A 19,748-nucleotide genomic window follows, 5' to 3' on the forward strand; every position below is an offset into this window, starting at 1 on the left:
AAAGGGGGAATGTGTAACTTGACGCATGGTTTGGATTCACCCATCACGTTTTTCCTTTGACAACAGTCACAGACAGTGATGGCTCCAGGCCTGACAGGATAGGGAAGGGGGACGCCCTCAGGTCAGCGCTGCTCCTCCCATGGTGCCATTCAAAGGGGAGCTGCTACACTGGTGCACGGGTGCCAGAGTAAGAACAAAAAGGAAGGCAGCTCACCTGCGGGGTTGCCCTTTAACTCAAAAATTGACTCTACTTTGTCATGCAGTCCACCGTCTCATTCACAGTAGTCATGTTCTATAAAGGCCCTGCCGACACCGGAACCCGCGAATACTGAACCACTGCTCCCAGGGAAATACAGAGCTGGGTTCCTGCAAGTCCCTGGTTACATTCTTGTCCACCCATCAATATCTGACCTCGTTTTAGGTGTGCTTCTCTCTTTTTTTTTTGAGGAAGATTAGCCCTGGGCTAACATCTGATGCCAACCCTCCTCTGTTTGCTGAGGAAGACTGGCCCTGAGCTAACATCTGTGCCCATCTTCCTCTACTTTATATGTGGGATGCCTACCACAGCATGGCTTGCCAAGTGGTGCCATGTCCGCACCCGGGATCTGAACCGGCGAACCCAGGCCACCCAGAAGCAGAACATGTGCACTTAACCGCTGCACCACCGGGCCGGCCCCTAGGTGTACTTCTCTTTAAAGACACCATGTTTAATACACATTGTTAGTTCATTAACATTGAACTGCCTGAATGAAGCTTATCTAACACACAAATTTTCTCATAAGGCACATCCCAGCCTTCTTGCACTTGGGAACACTAGACAGCACTGTGCTTGGGGGCCATTTTAAACATCAAAATCACCAACAAAAAGCACAAAAACAGAACACCAAAAGGACACTTGTTTACGGTAAGAGAGATGAAACAAAAAGGAAGAGGCTTGCCTTGTTCAACCTAAGCTGGGAACGTGCGTGCAGGGCGACTCCAAATTTTTACTGCTCTGTGCATGTCCACAAATCACAATCAAAGCACAAATAAATTTTAGCAAATAGGTGAATTTGCAATACAGAATCTATGAATAATAAGCATCAACTCCATACTTAAAATATTAATTTGGTTCAGATAACAAATACAAAAAATAAACATCATCAAAACTTAAAATGAATCCTTTTAAAATATCTAAGAAAGGAAACAAATACAGAAGAATTTTTTTATAAAGAGGGTAATAGAATACAGATTAGAAATTCAACAATCTTTAAAACGATGAACACAATTATCCTTCATGCCGTCTGGCCTAGTTAAGACAGATTTGTTTAATGTTACTTATTTCTGTAATATATTTTAATTTGTCTCCTATCCTTAAAAGTTCTCAGGACTAACGGCAAAAAGTGTTACTTTGATGTGTTTCAGAACCCAACTGGATTTCCTGAAGTAAGATTTCCTTTTCACGGGAGTATTTAATCCTCCCAAATCTGCTCTCTCTTATTTCCTTAAAGTAAAAACAAATTATTAATTCTCTAACTTCTACACATCTTGCCCAGTTTTAAAAGGAGAAGAGACATTCTAAACAAAAGCATCCCATAATATGAGAGATGAAAACTATTCTGAGAGACAGGTAACTTTCCTTCCAAATAAAAGAGTGGATGGAAATCCCATGAGAGTCAAGCATATGTTTGGTTTAAGAAGTGCCCAAGATGTCACCAATAAACATAAAACAGACATAACATAGAAAAAGAGGGAGGTGGGTGCGAGTAGGAAAAAAGGAAAAACCATCAGAGAGTAAGGGGGAAAAAGACAGCAGAAGGATAACACGGGAATGATTGAGTGACGACCACTGTCTCTAAGCCACTGCCTGCCCGGGTGGAACTGTCATTAGTTACCACTATTCTGATGAAATTCTAGGATACAGTTCACCAATCAAAACTGAGCGGATAAAACGGCCAGGTACATACTGGATTTGTCGCTCCAAAAAATCAACTCCAATGGTTTTCTTGTAGTCTTTTGTGAAAATGCCTTTGCAGTATCGCTGAATCATACTTGATTTTCCGACTGCTCCATTCCCCACAACCACCATCTTGATGGCCACTTCCATATCTTCCTCCAACATTTTTGGAGTTGAAAAGGTTTCTGTACCAACTTTAATTCCAGTGATCAAAACGTCTCTCTCAAATCTGTGGTTTAAAACAAAATCATTTTTTCAAGACATAAAATTGTACAAAATAAGCTATAATTGTCTTATCAAGAAATACTTACACTGCATTGCAATAATTTGTTTCCATGATGGAGACCCCTCCCCACCCTGTGTAGATAATGCAAATTCTTTGAAAGGAGGGAAAATAACACATTCATTTTTGAATCCTTATCAATAGCACAATCTATGACATCCTGGTATCAATAACGCCTAGATTACCTCGTTCTACCTTTCACAGAAACTAAGACTGTGGGTGTTAGCTGAGGCCTGATTTAAAGTTGCCATTTCCTAGTTCTGTGCTGTTAGTGAAGTTATTGCTTAACCTCTTTAAGCTTCAGTTTCCTGAGGACATTTCCCTCACAGGCCTGTTGATCAATGATACACATAAAGCACCCGAGTAGAGTCAAAGTTAAGCATTCAAAATTGGTAGGTTCATGCAACATAATAAATGCTCCATAATTACCACCAAACGGGCAAGAAATACAAAATTCAAGGAAACTGCTTTTCAACCTCACAGGGTATACCTAATGGCCCTAGAAAAGCACTCCAAAGAAAGGTTTTGTGTGGTAACGTGCAACCGTGTGGCAGCACTGGGTTCTTAGTTACGGGCTTCAGTGCTCAGGTTACAGCGAGTCCACTACAAATAAGCTTATACCACGTCCTTTCTCTAGTCTCAGGCTAGTTACAGCTATCATACAAGGAAAGTAAGAGAATGTGTACTGCTGGCATTTCAGGCTGAAAGAACAGAAAGTCAATTTCTTCTTAAAATTATTAGTTAAGTTCCAGCCTACTTAACGGTTATATTCCAGCTACCTTAACTGAAAATGCATCTATATGACCACCAGACAAAACACGTCTGAAATGTGAAGAGCGCTCCTTTCTTTGTCCCTAATGGAGTCTCAGTGATTGTCTCTAGGGCTTCACAAACTTGCATGATCATAAGAATCATCTAGGAGCACTTGTTAAGTATGGGTTCCAGGTCTCCACCTCAGATATAATTACATAATTTTTAAAAACTTAGAATATCAGAAGGAAAGAAAGAACATGGTAGGAGCAAAAACATAAGTAAACACAACAGACTTCTCCTGAGTGTTCTAAATTAGGTTTGGCAGTTGAAACAAAAATTAGAACACTGCCCAATGTGGTTTTCAATATAGAGAGAGACAATATTTAAGATGATTAATTATAAATGGGAGAGAGAAAAGGATGAAAGGGAGGTAAGGTTTCTATACTTCATGTGAACTGGTGAAATGTTGACAGGGATAGACTGTGATAAATTACTTACAATGTAATACCCAGAGCAACCACTAAAGAAGTTACACAAAGAGATCTACTCAAAAACACTACAGATAAAACAAAATGAAATTCTGAGAACACAAAGTATCAGAATCTAATTGACATTTATAGAACTGTCCACACAACAACAGCAGAACATACTTTTTTTCAAGCACCCACTGAACATATACCAAGATAGAACGTATTCTAGGCCATAAAACTAACCTCAACAAACTCAAAATAATGGAACCACAATGGAATCAAACTGGAAATCAGTAGCAGAAAAATAACAGGAAAATCTACAAACATTTGGAAACTAAAAACACAGACTTCTAAACAATCCGTGGGCCAAACAAGAAGCTCAAGAGAAATTTTAAAAAATAACTGAATGAAAATGAAAATACAACATGTCAAAATTTGTGAGACACATCTAATGAACTGTGGAGAGGGAAAATTTAGAGCAGTAAATGCTTAACTTAGAAAAGAAGAAAAGTCTCAAATCAGTAATCTAAGCTCCCACCTCAAGAAACTAGAAAAAGAAGAGCAAAATAAACCCAAAGCAAGCAAAAGGACGGAAATAATAAAGAGCAGAAATCAATGAAACGGAAAACAGAAAAATAGAGAAAATTATGAAACAAAAAGCTGGTGTTTTGAAAAGAACAAAAATATTGACAGACAGAAGAACAAGAGAACATAAATTACCAATTTCAGGACTGAAATAGGATCTATCACTACCGGCTGTGCAGACTCAAATGGACAACACAACAAACAACTCTACCCACACAAATCTGACAAATTAGATGACGGGGATCAATTCCTTGAAAAGCATTAACTGCAACAATTCACCCAATGTGAAATAGATAATTTAAATAGCCCTAATTATTAAGGAAATTGAATTTGTAACTTAAAAACTCAAAAAGAAATCTCCAGGCTCAGGTAATTTCCCTGGAAAATTCTACCAGACTTTTCAAGAATTAAAACCAATGATACACAATCTCTTCCAGAATATAGAACAGGAGGAAACGCTCTCCAACTTTCCTTTGTAAAGTCAGCATTATCTTCATACCAACACCACACAAAGACAATACAAAAAAGAAAACTAGACAAACATGTGCTCATGAACCCAAATGCAAAAATCCTCAACAAAATATTAGTAAACCGAATCCAGCAATATATATAAAGAATAACCAGGACTGAGTGGGCTTTATTCTGAGAATGCAAGGCTGGTTCAACACCCAAAAATCAATCAATGTAATCCACCACATTAACAGAGTAAAGAGGAAAAACCACATCACGTATCAACTGATGCAGAGGAAATATTCGACAAAATTCAACGTCCATTTGTGAGAAAAACTCTCAGCAAACTAGAAACTGAAGACAACTTCTTCAACCTGATAAAGGGCATGTATTTAAAAACCCTACAACTCACATCATATTTAACCCTGAAAGGCTGACAGCTTTCCCCCTTAGATTGAGTCCACTCTCACTACTCCCATTCACCACACACAAAGCTCTAGCCAGGGCAATAGACAACAAAAATAAAAATGCTTACAGATTAGGGAAAAAAGAAATAAAACCAGCTCTACTGACAGATGACATGATTGTGTAGAAAACGCCAAGGAATCAAAAAAAAAAAAATCCTGGAACTAATAAGTGAGTTTAGTAAGGACACAGGATACAAGAGCAACACACAATATGCTAAACTGTATTTCTATATCCTAACAATGTACAATTTGAAACCAAAAACTTTAAAATGACATTTACAACAGTTCCACAAAAATTAAATAATTTGGTATAAGTCTAACAAAATATGTACAGGATCTGTATGCTGAAAACTACCAAACGCTAATGAAACAAAGACCTAGATAAATGGAAACATATCATGTTCATAGACTGGAAGACTCAACCAAGTAAAAATAGCAATTCTCCCCAAATTGATCTATAGTTTAATGCAATCCCAAACCACTAGCAGGATTTTCTGAGTTAGAGATAGGCTGATTCTAAACTTTATACGGAAAGGCAAAGAAACCAGAGTAGCTAAAACAATTTTGAAAAAGAACTGAAGGAAATCATGCCACCGGACTTTAAGACAGTATAAAGCTATGTTAACCAATAAAGTATGATACTGGCAAAGAGAAAAATACATAATCAATGGAACAGACGAGAGGGTCCAAAAACAGACCCACACAAATACAGCCAATTAGTTTCTGATAAAGGTGCAAAAACAACTCAATGGAGAAAAGACAGTCTTTTCAACAAATGGAACAACTGGACATTCAGAGGCAAAAAAGTAACCCTTCACCTGAAACTCACACCTTCTACAAATAATTCAAAGCGGATCACAGATCTAAAGGTAAAACTACAGTATTTAGAAGAAAATTATTAGAAGGTGAAAATCTTCTTAACCTGGGGTTAGGCAGAGTTTAGACATGATAACAAAAGATCCACAAAAGGAAAAATGGATAAATTAGACTTCATCAAAATTAAAAACATTTGCTCTAGGAAAGACACCAGTAAAAGAATGAAAAGACAAGCTACAGACTGCAAGAAAATATATGCAAAATACATGTCTAACAAATAATTTGTATCCAGGACAAAGAACCCTCAAAACTCAACAAACGGTGGCAAACAACCCAATTAAAAAATGGGCAAAACTCTTGGCCAGACACTCACCAAAGATTAAATATGCCACATAAGCACACAAAAAGATATTCAACGTCTTCAGCCATTAGGTAAAAACACAACAGTGCATGCCTATTATAATGGCTAAACACAGAAATACTGACAATACCAAGTGCTAGGGAGGATGTGGAGCATCTCGGCTCTCACACCTTGCCGATGAGAATGTGAAATGACACAGCCACTGTGGAAATCAGTGCGACAGCTTCTTATAAAGTTAAACTTACTTTATGCAACACTGCAACCCCACCCATCGTAAGATCCTAGAGAAAGGAAAACTTATGTTCCCACAAAAACCTGCACATGAATGTTTATAGCAGCTATACTCATAATCACCAAAACCCGGAAACAATCCAAGGGTCCTTCAGTGGGTGGATGCATAAACAAACTGCGGCACATCGCTCTAACGGAATACTGCTGAGCAATAAAAAAAGAAGAAACTGTTGATAGGAGCAACAACTTGGAGGAATCCCAGAGGCATTATGCTGAGTGAAAGAAGTCAGCACCAAAAGGTTACATATTGTCTGATTCCATTTACATGACATTCTGGAAAAGATCCGTAATTGCCAGGCGTCAGGGGTAAGAGAAAGGATGTAAAAGGATAGCATGAGTCTTTTGGAGGTGACAGAACTGTTCTATATCCTGACTGTCCTGCTGGTTGCACAAATCTAAAATTCACAGAACTGCGCACCCCCTAAAACTCAATTTTACCATATAATTAAAAAAGTAATAACATTTAAAGAAAAGAGTAGAATCAGATTTTAACACGGGCAGTCTGACTCTTGCGATTATCAGGCACTTCTCTACAGATCTAAAGAACGATATGAAAACAATCAAGTTCTCAGAAAATAAGCGTAATTTTGAGTACGATTATTAAAAAACTTGACAGTAATACTTTACATAAACGCTCTTTTCCCCAAATTTAAAGATTCTGCCAACTAGTGCAGTCTGATAAGTTAGAAAAGGAAAGGATGGGTTAACTCACTGATGAAAAGGGTGGTTTTTCTCCTAACAGCCTGTACTTTAGGACAGGTAGGATTACATTTATCAAAATTCTGAAAAACTTCTTGGGTTCAATGAAGTTATGTAGAAGCTGTTAGGAGTTACAGAAAACCTGGAGAAGTAAAGATCCCTTTTTCAGACTCCACTGTCGCCTCCCCAGATCCTGCTGGTACGAAACTTATCACCGTCTCGCACACCCTCAGGTTCTTCTGCCTGGGAGCTGCCGATGGCTCCTGGGATCTCCGAGTCAAGCAATTCTTGCCGCAGCTGAATTGGTCAATGGCACAGTGCCGTGAGGCTCATTCATATTCTAGCCGTCTCTGAGCAAAAAACCTGGGAAGGGTGGGGCGGCGGGGAAGGAGGGGCCCACCGCAGGGAGGAATGCCCGGGGTCTGAAAGCCAGGGTAGAGCCTGGGGCCCCCTCGGCGCCAAACCGAACCCGGCCCTGAGCGCCCGCGTCGGCCTCCCGCCGGCCTGGGCGGCCCCTTCCCAGCGGCGGGTGCGGGGAGGGCGAGAAGCCGGGGCTCGGCCGGGCTGCGGGCGCAGCGCCTCGCCGCGCTCCACCTCGCTCCTCCCGCCCGGGGGGCAAGCCAGGGACCCCCCACCTTGGCGACCGGCCCGCGGGGAGCTGCGAGGAGCGCTGCCGGCCCCTCCTCTCCTGGGAGCTGGGCTAGGCGGCCGGGCCGGGCATGGGAGCCCGGGCCTGGAGGCCCCCGCCCCGACGCCCCTGCCCAGTCCCCAGAGGACTGCACCTCCCGGGACCCCGGGCCGAGCGGGTCCTGCCCCAGCGGAGCCACCAGCCCCGGCAGAGGCGGTGAGCGCACCCCGCCGCCCCGCAGCGGGAGCCGCTACTCACCGTCCCCGCCCGCCGCGGACCCGCCGCCCGGAGACCGGCTCCTCCCGGTCGCGGCGCAACCACCGCCGCCGCCGCCTCCCGGCGCGCCAGCTGCCCCGGGGGACCGCCCGGCTGGCTCGCGCGCTCTCTCGCTCTCCTCAGAATGACTCCGATTTTTTAATGAACTTTATTGGCAGCCCGGGCTCGGAACAAGCGGCTCAGCGGCGGCTCCGCCGGGGGCGGCGGGGCGCGGGAGACTCGACGCCCCTCATCTGCGGAGCATGCGCCGGGCTCGGTCTGCGCCTGCGCCGCGCCGGCCCGCCCGCGCCAGCCCTGGTCTGGCTGGTCCGGGAGGGCGACTGCTCTGCGTTCCCCGCGCCTCCTGGGGGACCCCGGGGTGCAGTGGGGACGCCGGAGGCGGCAGGAGCTCCTGCATCGTGGACTCGAGCAAAGAGGAATTGACCAAAGAAGATCCGTGTAAGTTTCGCCTACACGGTGAACACGGTGCTCAGACTCGAGAGCGCTCAAAGGACTTGCCCCGCCTTGCACACGCACCTTATTTTCTTGCCTGGAGGACATCCAAGCGGCGGAGTGAGCAAAAATGTCGAGCAAAGTCGCAAACGCACTGTGTCCGCACGTTGTGGTGGACAGTGAGAAGCCCGAGATGGTTAATAATTCAGAGAACTAACCCCAAAACTAAAAGTTCCCCCAAAAGCAGTCCAAACTTTGTTTCAGTTGTTTTTATGTTTCAAAATAGACTAGAATAGGGCGGGAAATGGGAAATACCAAGTATTGGCGGGGATGTGGACTAACTGAATTCTTCTACCCTGCTGCTGGAATGTAAACTGGAACACCCCTTTAAGAAACAGTTTGGCACCATCTGCGGAAGGAGCACACCCTGTGACTCGACGGTTCCACGTCTACGGATCCAGCCCACAGAAAGGCGTCCTTACAGGTATCAGAATGCCCCCAGCTGCAGCTCTTGTAATAGCCCCCAAGTGGAAATAACCCCAAAGGCCATCAACAGTAGACTAAATTAACAAATTCCCACAGTGTTTGTATAACGGAATACTACACAGCAATGAGAACAATCTGCAACTACAGGCAACACCGTAGGTGAACTGTAGAAACGTAGAGTTGTGCATAAGAAAGACACAGAAGTACATGCTAAGTCCGATTTTATAAAGCACAAAAACAGGAAAAGTTATCCTAACAGCTAAAAGTTAGGATAATGGTTACCTTGGCGCAGAGGGGACAGTGACTGAGACAGCGGCTTCTAGGGTGCTAGTTCTTTATTGATCTTGGCGCTAGTTACACGTGTGTGTGCATTTGTGAATATTTACCAAACTGTATTATGTACATTTTTCTGTGTGTGAATTATACTTCACATGCAGTAATTTTTTAAGTTTAAAAATTTAGAAATTATTTCACCTGTAATAGCGGTACAGTTTTATAAATGTAAACTTTAATGATTATTCACAAATTTAATGTCAAGTAGCAAACCGATTTTACCTCTAGGATTTGGTTGGTAGTGCCCCTTAAACGTGAGTAATGTACTGACCCCCTTTAACAGAAAAGAAAAAGAACCGATTAAGAAATGGGCAAATCACTTAAATAGTCATTTCTCCAAAGAAGTTATGAGTGGCTACACGTATGTAGGTGGAAAGCAGTATCACTAGTCCTTAGGGAAACGCAAGTCAAAACCACAATGAGACACCACGTCACACCCAATTGGATGGCTGTTATAAAACAAAGAAACAACAGAAAATAAAGTTTGGTGAGGATGTCGAGAAATTGTGACCCTGGGGGCTGCAGTTGCTTCTTCTGAAGGACTGGCCACTGGGGGGAACTCAGTGGAGAGACCACCTTGGAACCGTTCTGTAAGGTTCTGCACAAGGTGTTCCCAAATAGCTAAGGCTACTTCAGACTGCTCCCACTTTTCCATTTCTCCCCTTTCCTTCCCTGAATTAGATACTGGGTCACAACCTGATGGTTTTTGAGGTACTCTTATTTTCCAAAAACCAAACCAAAATAAATGATGCCTGAAGATGTGATTCTCTGAAAACTGCTTTGGCACATGCCCCTCCTTGTTAGTTTTTTAATTTTTAATTGTGGTTAAAAAAATACAAATTTTCCCATCTTAACCATTTTTAAGTGTACAGTTCAGCAGCGTTAACTATATTTACACTGTTGTGTGTCTCCTCTTTTCTTAAATATTTATAAAGTAGCATTGCTGTTCTCTTCCTCTTGTGTTATTTGTGTTGCTCAGTAATAAAGATGAATAGCATTGCTTTACCACTGTCTGATTCAAATTTGAGAAAAAACTTCTTAAAGGGGACCCCCCAACGTCATTCCTTCTTTCCCCTCCTTCCTTTCCGTGTCTGTGGAATTCTTGGACATTCTCAGTGCAGTCCAGTCCACCTTTTATTTGACTCAAGGACACGGCAGAGATTCTGATGCTCCTTCTGAGAGAGAATGACAGCCTACGTGGAGACCTGGCCTTTTAAATCCTGCAGTTATGCTGTAGCAAAAAAGGCGATAGAATTAGCCCGAAGGGCTTTAGAGGAGATTTGATTCGCTGTAACTAGAAATGAGTTGCACAAATTATTTTAGGGAAAACATTCTGAAAGTTATATTTTTAACTCATTTAATGATTGTTTGAGTCTAGTACCTTTGCTGACCCAGCAGAAAATGTCCATGTCCTTTGCTAGCTGTTTGACTCTGTCTGACTCCAATGAGCTGAATACTTTTCCAGGATCATGAATTGTGGCTGAGTGGAAAGGAAAACATTAAAGGAAAATTAGAACACATTCTTAAGGAAGAAATCCTTGAACATTTTACTACTTAGACTACAAGTCTGCAAACACATGGGAATGCATTTGTGGGTATCAGGAAAAGCCTTGAAGAAACCACAGTATTGGTCTAGACAGTAATAATCTAATAGTCTACAGGATCAACAGACCATGCTGGAAAACGAATTTAATACTTTCTAGTCAGACCTCAGAATACTGTTCCAGGTCTTAAAAGTTGTTTCATCCTGAATCTATATAATGTGGAGTCATCCACCTTGCAGAGTCATTCATTCAAAAAAATATTTATTGTGCCAAGTACTGTGCTGGGCACTGGGTATTCAGTAATGGACAAAAGAGCCATGATTTATGCCTTTTTGGAGCGTATAGTCTGGTAAAGGAGACAAAAAAAGCATGTATGTGTCTGTTACCTGAAGGATAAATGAGTTAGATAGGTAAAGACTAGGCAGAAAAAGATTTTAAGTAGAGGGAGCAACAAGTACAGTGGCCTGAGGCAGGAAATAATTCAGTGGGTTTCAAGAATTGAAAGGGAGCTAGTGTGCAGAAATGAGGTGGAAAGTGGTGTTAAGATGAAGTAGTGAGGGAGGCAGGGGCAAGATCACAAAAACCTTGTGGATGACGTTACGCAATTTGGATTATATCTCAAGCATGCTGGGAAGCCTTTGAAGGATTTTTAGTGCAAGCATAAGGAGGTCCAGTTGAAAGACCCTTCTGGCTGCTGTGTAGTGGAAGCATGGAGTAGAGGAAAATGGGAATCAGTGGAAATGCTGGTCCACGTGAGACATGATGGTCCCTTAGACTGAGGTGGTAACAGAGGTGATTCAAAAAAGTCGATGAATTTGTTTTTAACTTTGGAGGCAGAATCTGTAGGACTTGGCTGTGGAGTAGGAATGAGAGGGAATGTCAAGGAGGACTCAGGTTTCTTGAATGATCACTTGAGATTCTGGCACCCAATTCCAACTTGTGGTTTTCTTTCCCCACACCACCAAGCAATTCTCCAACACCACTTAGTGTCCTATAATTCAACTCACAGGTTAAGGGCTCCGTCCTACAAGACTGCCCCCCACCCCACTTTGGATTCAAATCCCAAGTCCAGGTTGCCACCTGTGCTTCTGACCAGTTGGCTATAGATGGGAGGTTCCAATGACCTCTTCCTTGGGTTTGAATAATTTGCTAGAGTGGCTCACAGAACTTAGAGAAAGGTTTTACTTACTGGATCACTGGTTTATTATAAAAGTTATATATAAAAAAGTTTATATATGTTTATTATATATAAAAAAGTTAGATATAAAAAAGTTTATTATAAAAGTTATATATATAAAAATTTATATGTAACTCAGGAACAGCCAGATGGAAGAGATGCATAGGGCAAAGTATGGGGAAAGGACTCCAAACTTCCATGCCCTCTGAGCAGGCCACTCTCCCAGTGCTGTTCACCTATCCGCAAGCTCTCCAGGGTTTTATGGAGGCTTCATTACATAGGCATGATTGATTAAATCATTGGCCATTGGTGACTGAATTTGATCCCCAACCCACCCTCCCCTCCCAGGTTGGGGGTTAGACAAAAATTTCCGACCCTCTAATCACATGGTTGGTTCCCCTGGTCACTGGCCCCCATCCTTAGGTGATCTAGGGGCTTTCCAAAACACACTCTCATCACTTAGGAAATTTCAAGGTTTTTAGGAGCTCTGCTTTAGGAATGAACGGGGGCAAAGACTAAATATATATCCCTTATTATAAATCACAATATCACACCAGCTTGCTGATAGTGATTAAATGGAACTAGTTATAGCTTCTAGCCAGTGTGAGTCAGGGAATAGGCAGTTCATTCTAGATTCTTTTTCTGTTCATCACAGATTGTTCTTATCTCATGTGGGCTACTCTGTACCATCATATACATGTTACCAAACCAGGTTCGTTTTTGCCTGTCACCCGGAAAGCCAAACACGGAGACGACGAGATTGTGCGTAGAGAGGGTTTAATCACAAGGCAGCCAAGCGAGGGAGTGAGAGAACGAGTTTCAAATCTGCCTCCTCGGAAAATGCGGACTCAGGGATATTTATGGGGTAGGGGGCAAGGTGGTCTGCCGTGTGGAGATAGATCATTGTAGTCAGACTTTATGCCTCTTCATAAGACACATGTTCACAAAATGGTGCCTTAGCATGATCTGAGGGTGGAGTTTTTAGCCTCTTGATGTCAAAAGGTTGCTTATCAGGCCTAGTTGATGGGTTGGTGGTCTCAACCAGCTGAACTGGACAAGAAGGTCCTAATTCCTGAAAAACAGCTCACACGCCCATTACCATGGTGACCCAGGCTCCAGGGAGATGTTATCTATAGGAACCCAGTGGGAGTCAGCCAGCATATTGCCTAAACAGCGCGGTTGACAATGGGCAAGTGAAAAACTAAAAGCTAAAGAAAAAAAACTTTAGTTGCTAGCTACCAAATCATCAATGGGTAACTGTTTACTGGTTTCATACACTTTTGAATTTAGGATGGTTATCCATGAAGGAATTATTAGAACATAAACATCTTTCTTTTTTTTCTTCACTGCCCAAGTCTTTCTCATATATACGTTTGCTTTTGTTGAAATAGTTTGCTGAGAGATCTCCTCTCTGAAAGTGCTGGGCTATTGGGCAACTCTCTGATTTTTGAGGACTTCACTGATGGTACCTAAGAGTGCACCTGTGTGACTTCTTCCTTGTACATCTATTGGAACATTTGTTTAAGACATCACTTGAGTGATCTGGCAGCTAATGCATTTTCAAGAGCTTATTCACAATCAGCATTTTGTCATCCATTCCTTAATTTAAATTCTTAGAGCTCTCATAAAAATAAGTAGGGGAATATATGATTAACCCTACTTTTAGATGCAAATGAAGTAGACAAAGGTCACATGCCCCACAGGTAGATTCGGCTGCAAGAATGCAGTTCTCTTGATGGCCAATTATGAATTCAAACTCATCCACTTGTCCATTTCCTGGATTTGCAATTATTAAGTCACTTAACATGGTGGGAAAATGTTCTCCTTATGCTAACAAACAATCAATACTTGATGCCCACAACAGAATTTTTTTTCCTCTCAAGTATAGTCCTTTCTACATTAATCAGTGATTGGGGTTTCATGCCTGAAGCTATTTTAAAAATTGAATTGCTGTCAACCTGAGAGACAAAAAGAAATGGATTGGGGGTGGGTTGGGTTATAGAAATGAAGAGAGAATTGATTCAAAGATGAGATACACATGACAATATTATACTGATACTCGGTGTGGTACACGAGGGTCCCAGATAGGGGTAGTTTTATTATTCGAAAGCCGGTATCGCAATGGAATGCACAGAAATATCTCCAAATGGACACATCTCCAGAAATGCCAATGGCATTGCCAATGATATATCTTTTTTTCTCTAGTTGCTTTTAAGAATTTTTCGTCATCCATACTGTTCTGTAGTGTTTGAGTGTGAATTACTTTTATTTTACATACAGTATTTGGTGTGCTACTTCAATCATGTCTTCCTTCAATTCTGGAAAATTCTCAGCCATTACCTCTTCAAATATTGCCTCCAACCTGTTCTTTCTATTTTCTTCTTCTAGAACGCCTATTAGCAGAAGTTGACCCGTAACTTCTTTTATATTTTTCATATCTTCATCTTATGGCTTCATTATGTGTGATGACAAGTTTACTAATTTCCTCTCCAGGTGTTTCTATCCTGCAGTTTAAATTTGTTCATTGAGCTTTTAATTACAGTAACTATCTTTTTTAAATCTCCAGATGTTCACTGTTCTGTTAAACAAAAACACTGTTTTGTTTTTGTGATCTCTATTCTTTTTTCCTAGAGTCAAATTGTTGTATTCATTATGCTTTTTAATCTGTCTTGCGTTGCTGTAATTATTTGGAACATTATTATTTCAGTCCCTTTCAGATTGTTCAGTTATTTTGAATTCTCTTTCTTTGTTGCATTTGATGACTTTCCCTCATCAGGCCCCCTTTTGTCATTTGTAATTCAGGAATGTGAACTCATCTTCACTGTTTTCCGTGGGACTTCCATGAGCTCAGCCCTGTACAGTGGTTTGATATCTGCTTTTGATGTTGGCTTTTTCCAAAACCAGGGCTTCAGAATATTCATGGATCTGGGACCAGCATTCACGTTAAATTCTCAGCTTGTAATTCCCACGTCTCATAGAGAGTATGAATTCAGAAACCGTCCCCACCTATGACGTAGGTTTGGGGCTTGATTCTTCCCAGAAACTTTTGCCCCATTCAGAACCCTAGAGGATGGCAAGCTTCCTTGCTGCTTCTCTGTTCTACTGGACAGAATTTTTCCAGCTCCCTTTTCACAGCTTTGGTGGTTCTTCTTGATGTCAGTGTCTCACTTCCAGCTCCGTCTTTCCTCTAGACCAGGGCACGTCTTCAGTCCCTTGGGGAGATTAAAGCCTCTGTTTTGAGCCTCAGGTGTGGCACTTTCCCAGACTGCTAAGGCTTTCTTTCTCTTGGTTTAGGCTCTGTATTCTTTCTTTGTTGTTACAGTTTATCCAGCTGTATGTATTTATCTAAGCTTGTCAAGTCTATGTATATATAGTGAGAGGGTTGATATCAGCTCAGTTACAGGAACAGGAAGTCTTGCTTTATTTTCTGTACCAAGTTAATTCTGGTCTGAGCCCTCTGTTGCTAGGGTTGTAAGATACCCAGTATCGGTTTTTAAATTAGGAGTTCCCTTCCCTTCTCAGTTGCACAAGAGTTGTGAGAGGCTTGCACAGTTTGGAAGACAGAGGTCTTTCCTCTGGCATTCAGTCAATTGTAATCATCACTGAGATGTGCATTGCCTAAATTCATTGAGTCTATTTGAATAAATCCACATCCTTAATGCCAGATTTGGTCATAAGTATCTTCCATCAATCTCTAGGAAGCTAATTCAATCTTTTCAATTCTAAGGACCCACCTCTTGGTGAGAATGCTAGGGACATTTGAAAATGTGTAGGTGCATTTTTGGGGGGTTACCTTAATGTCTAGGGTATGCTATTGTTCTTTAGTGCCTAGAAACCAGGGATACCCAAGGAAGCCTGTGCAAAAAGGCTGTAAGACTTCTTTCTGAGAAGGATTATCTATTCCATCCATCTCTGGGATGGTCCACCTTATCCTCTTTGAAGGACTGTACTCAAAATTTTTTTACTTCTTTTCTAGGTGTCTTACTGCTGGCTGCCATAACAAAATACTGTAGACTGGGTGGCTTCAGCAACAGGAATTCATTTCTCACAGTTCTGGAGACTGGGAGGTCCAAGACGTTTTGAATTGATATCTCTGGAGAACTTTCAGATATATTCTGGTCTTATTGCAATTTTGTCTCAGGGAAATTTTCTAGGACGGCTTTATATAGATGGGCTATGCATTTTATGTTTCCTTTTTTCCTCATTTCTGAGAGTAAGAATGACATGTTTATTTCTTTATCCAACATTACGAGTGCCATAATGTGTAAAGCATTATGAAGGCTACAAAGAGACATGAAATATTGTTCCTGAATATATTTAATCTCTGGGTTTCACATAGACTATATGCTATATTAAAAATTAAACTAGTTTTTATAATTGTAAAAGTACAAGATGCACCTGGTAAAGATACCAACTCTACACAAAATGGGATAAAACAAGCAGCGAGTGTCTATCCTCTCCAAACACCTTTGCCTGATTGTTGTCCCACTTCCAGCGTAACATCTAACAATGTCTTATGTATTCTCCCAGAATTTTTTAATGTAGAAATAAACGTTTATACGTGATTCTCTACCAAATGCTGTCCACTTCTGAATAATGGAAAGGCATTCTCTTCGATTTGAAGGATAGCCTAAACTTCATTCAAACGCAGATGAATGGTTCACTAAGCCAGGGTGGGGAGAACGGCTGGTCTAGGGTCTCTGTAATGTATCTGGACTCACAGAATTTCATTGATGATAAGAGTTAAAAATTTGCAAAGAGGTAAAAACTGCAAAAAATCAGGATGTAAAGTTATGTTTTCCTTCTCGTGTAGACCTCCAGAAAGAACCGGCCCTGCTGCAATCTTGATTTGGGCCCAGTGAGGTTGATTCTGAACTTCTGACCTCTAGAACGATAAGGTAATAAATTTGTGTTGTTTTAAAACACTAGGCTTGTAGTAATTATTACAGCAACAATAGAAAACTAATAGCTTCCTATGATAATGACTATTCCTATTATTATTATTGCTATAAGAATAAAATTAGTTCCCATTAATTTAATGTTTACTCTATGGTAGTAACTATTTCAAGTAGGTAGCAAACAATATTTTAATCTTTACAACAACTCTATGAAGGTGAGTATTAGTATTCCCTCCTTTTTTTTTAATGGGGGAAGAAAATGAAGATTTGAGAGATAAAGTACATTTGTCAAAGTCACCTGCTATTTAGTGGCAAAGCCATTTTCTGCCACATTTTAAAACTAATGTGTTCATGTAGCCTAGACATCAGAAAATCTGCTGTCTTTCGTTACACTTTACAATCTAATATATATAGTGGTTTTGATACTGTTTTATAGATGCAATTAGATTTTATGAAGGAGTGCTGTAAACATTTTCAGCATATAAATGTTCTAATATAATGTTATTATTGATTTCCTACTGATTTGATGCCTTTGTTTTAAAAAGAAAATTAAAATAACAGAGACTAATTATTTATTGTTTTCAGTCAAAAGTCCAATTTCTCGGGGCCAGCCTGGTGGTGCAGTGGTTAAGTGTGCACATTCTGCTTCGGTGGCCTGGGGTTCACTGATTCAGATCCCGGATGCAGACATGGCACCGCTTGGCAAGCCATGCTGTGGCAGGCATCCCACATATAAAGTAGAAGAAGATGGGCATGGATGTTAGCTCAGGGCCAGTCTTCCTCAGCAAGAAGAGCAGAATTGGCAGCAGCAGTTAGCTCAAGGCTTATCTTCCTCAAAAAAAAAAAAGTCCAATTTCTCGCCTAAATTATTGGGAGAGAAGTATCCTAATAGACTAGTTCAATGATGTTTTCAATGTATTCTTGTTTTATGGTTTCATCCCCCAAAATTAAGGAATTAAAAAATATGAAGAAAAGCTTTTAAATTGGGATTATATACTTAGTAAGAAAAAAGAAATAAATTAACCACTTCCAAGTACATTATAAAAGGCTGATATAAAGGGAATTCTGACCAGCCATTTTTAATTAAAGTAGATGATCAAAGTTGAAGGCCTTAGCTTGGTTATGTTGATTATTAAATGCTGAAATCACCTAATGAAGATAGTGAGCAATCTCCATAAATGAAAATAGTAAATAAAAACATAGATTGTTATCCATGCTGAATGCCAACTTGGATGTGGAAGTTGTCATAAAAAGCTTTTTATTTTCCCAATTTCTTACATCTCTTAGGATTTGATTTTTCATATATTTAAGTGACAGATTCACTTAAATTTTTTTTTATTTTTAACTGGTTAAGAGAAATCAAAGGCTGAATCTGCTTTCTCCTTGCTTTTTGTATTGTCCTATGTGTAACTCCTGTATAAGTCTTATCAGAGTCCATCTTTGTGCTATTATTAAATGTGTACATATTTCATCTCTTATAATTAAAAAATGTTCTTCAAAGTTTTCTACTTCTAAAACAGTAATGAGGCTATTTTGCTCTTCTGTTAGATTCTGTGAGGAAAAAAATGTCATACCGTCTTGAAATTTCCTATCATGACTTTTACAAGGATTATAAATTACACTAATTAGAGTAGATTATAAACAAAATTTTTAAATTAAAATATGTAATACTTATTGCTGAGAGAAATTAAAGAAGCCTTAAATGGAGAGAGAGATTATGTTCATGATTGGAACACTCAGTATTGTCTCGTTGTCACTTCTCTCCAAATTGATCTATAGATTCAATACTTCCAATCAAAATCTCAGCAGGCTGTTTTGTTGAAAATTTCAAGCTGATCTAAAATTTATGCAAAGAACCTAAGAGAACCAAAACAATTTTTTCAAACAAAGTTGAAGAACCAAGACTCTCTGATTTTAAGACTTTCAATAAAGCTACAGTAAAGGAGACATATAGATCATTGAAACAGAGTAGAATCCAGAAATAGACCAGCACAAATATGGTCAACTGATTTTCAACAAAGACTCCAAAACGATCCAGTGGAGAAAGGGAAAATAGTGCTGGAATAACTGGATATCTATATGGAAAAAAAAAAATTTCAGGCCTTATCTCACACTGTACTCAAAAAGTAATCTGTGATGGACTATAAACCTAAATGTAAAAGCTAAAACTCTGAGGCTTCTAGAAGAAAACAGAAGAGACTATCTTCATGACGTTAGGGCAAGCAAATATGTCTTAGCAGCCAGAAAGCACTGACTGTAAAAGAAAATACTACTCAACTGGGCATAATAAAAATTTAAAACTTCTACTCATCAAAAGACGTGGTTAAGGAAATGAATAGACAAGTCACAGACTGGGAGAAAATATTTGTAATAATCACATCTGATGAAGAACTTAGACCTGATGAGGCACTTGTATAAAAAACACCTAGAACTCGTTTATAAAAAGACAAATCACCAAAGTAAAAATGGGCAAAATACTTTGACAAACACTTCAAAATGAAAGGTATATGAATGGGCAATAAGTACATGGAAAAGTGCTCAGCATCATTAGCCATCAGGGAAATGCAAATTAATACAACAATAAGATACCATCACACAGCTCTAGGATGGTTAAAATTAACGACTGACAACACCAAATATAGAGGCAGAGCAAATGGAACTCTGGTTCAACATTTTGGAAAACTCTTTGGCAATTTCTTGTAAAACTAAAGAGATACCATCTCTATGACCTAACAATTTACTTCTAGGTATTTGCTCCAGAGAAATAAAATCTTATATGTATAAAAAGAGTTGTACAAGAATGTCCATAGCAGCTTTATTTGTATTAACCTCAAACTGAAAATAATGCAAATATCCACCAACA

General features: G+C 40.2%; 2 protein-coding genes across 7 annotated transcripts in view; one reads left to right on the forward strand and one right to left on the reverse strand.

Annotated features, from left to right (window-relative positions):
• Positions 1-8,719, reverse strand: part of RAB23 (RAB23, member RAS oncogene family) — a 30,921-nt gene extending 22,202 nt beyond the window's left edge. Inside the window, exons 1-2 of one of the 4 annotated variants that reach the window (XM_023624318.2) lie at positions 8,532-8,719; positions 1,947-2,165 (exon numbers count right to left, since the gene is read on the reverse strand). In XM_023624318.2, coding sequence (XP_023480086.1) covers positions 1,947-2,101 — 155 coding nt within the window. In that variant the 5' untranslated portion in view covers positions 2,102-2,165; positions 8,532-8,719. Of the gene's footprint in view, positions 1-1,946; positions 2,166-7,124; positions 7,643-7,997; positions 8,132-8,531 lie in introns of those variants that run through there. The other 3 variants (XM_023624317.2, XM_070245745.1, XM_070245744.1) reach the window with 3 other exon arrangements.
• PRIM2 (DNA primase subunit 2) overlaps positions 8,284-19,748 on the forward strand; it is a 425,357-nt gene continuing 413,892 nt past the window's right edge. For 2 of the 3 annotated variants that reach the window (XM_070245742.1, XM_023624309.2), the window contains exons 1-2: positions 8,710-8,931; positions 16,801-16,885. The gene's annotated coding sequence lies outside the window, so the exon portion shown is untranslated. Of the gene's footprint in view, positions 8,454-8,709; positions 8,932-16,800; positions 16,886-19,748 lie in introns of those variants that run through there. The other variant, XM_023624310.2, reaches the window with a different exon arrangement.

The sequence above is a fragment of the Equus caballus genome, chromosome 20 (assembly GCF_041296265.1).
Source record: "Equus caballus isolate H_3958 breed thoroughbred chromosome 20, TB-T2T, whole genome shotgun sequence".
NCBI lineage: Eukaryota > Metazoa > Chordata > Mammalia > Perissodactyla > Equidae > Equus > Equus caballus.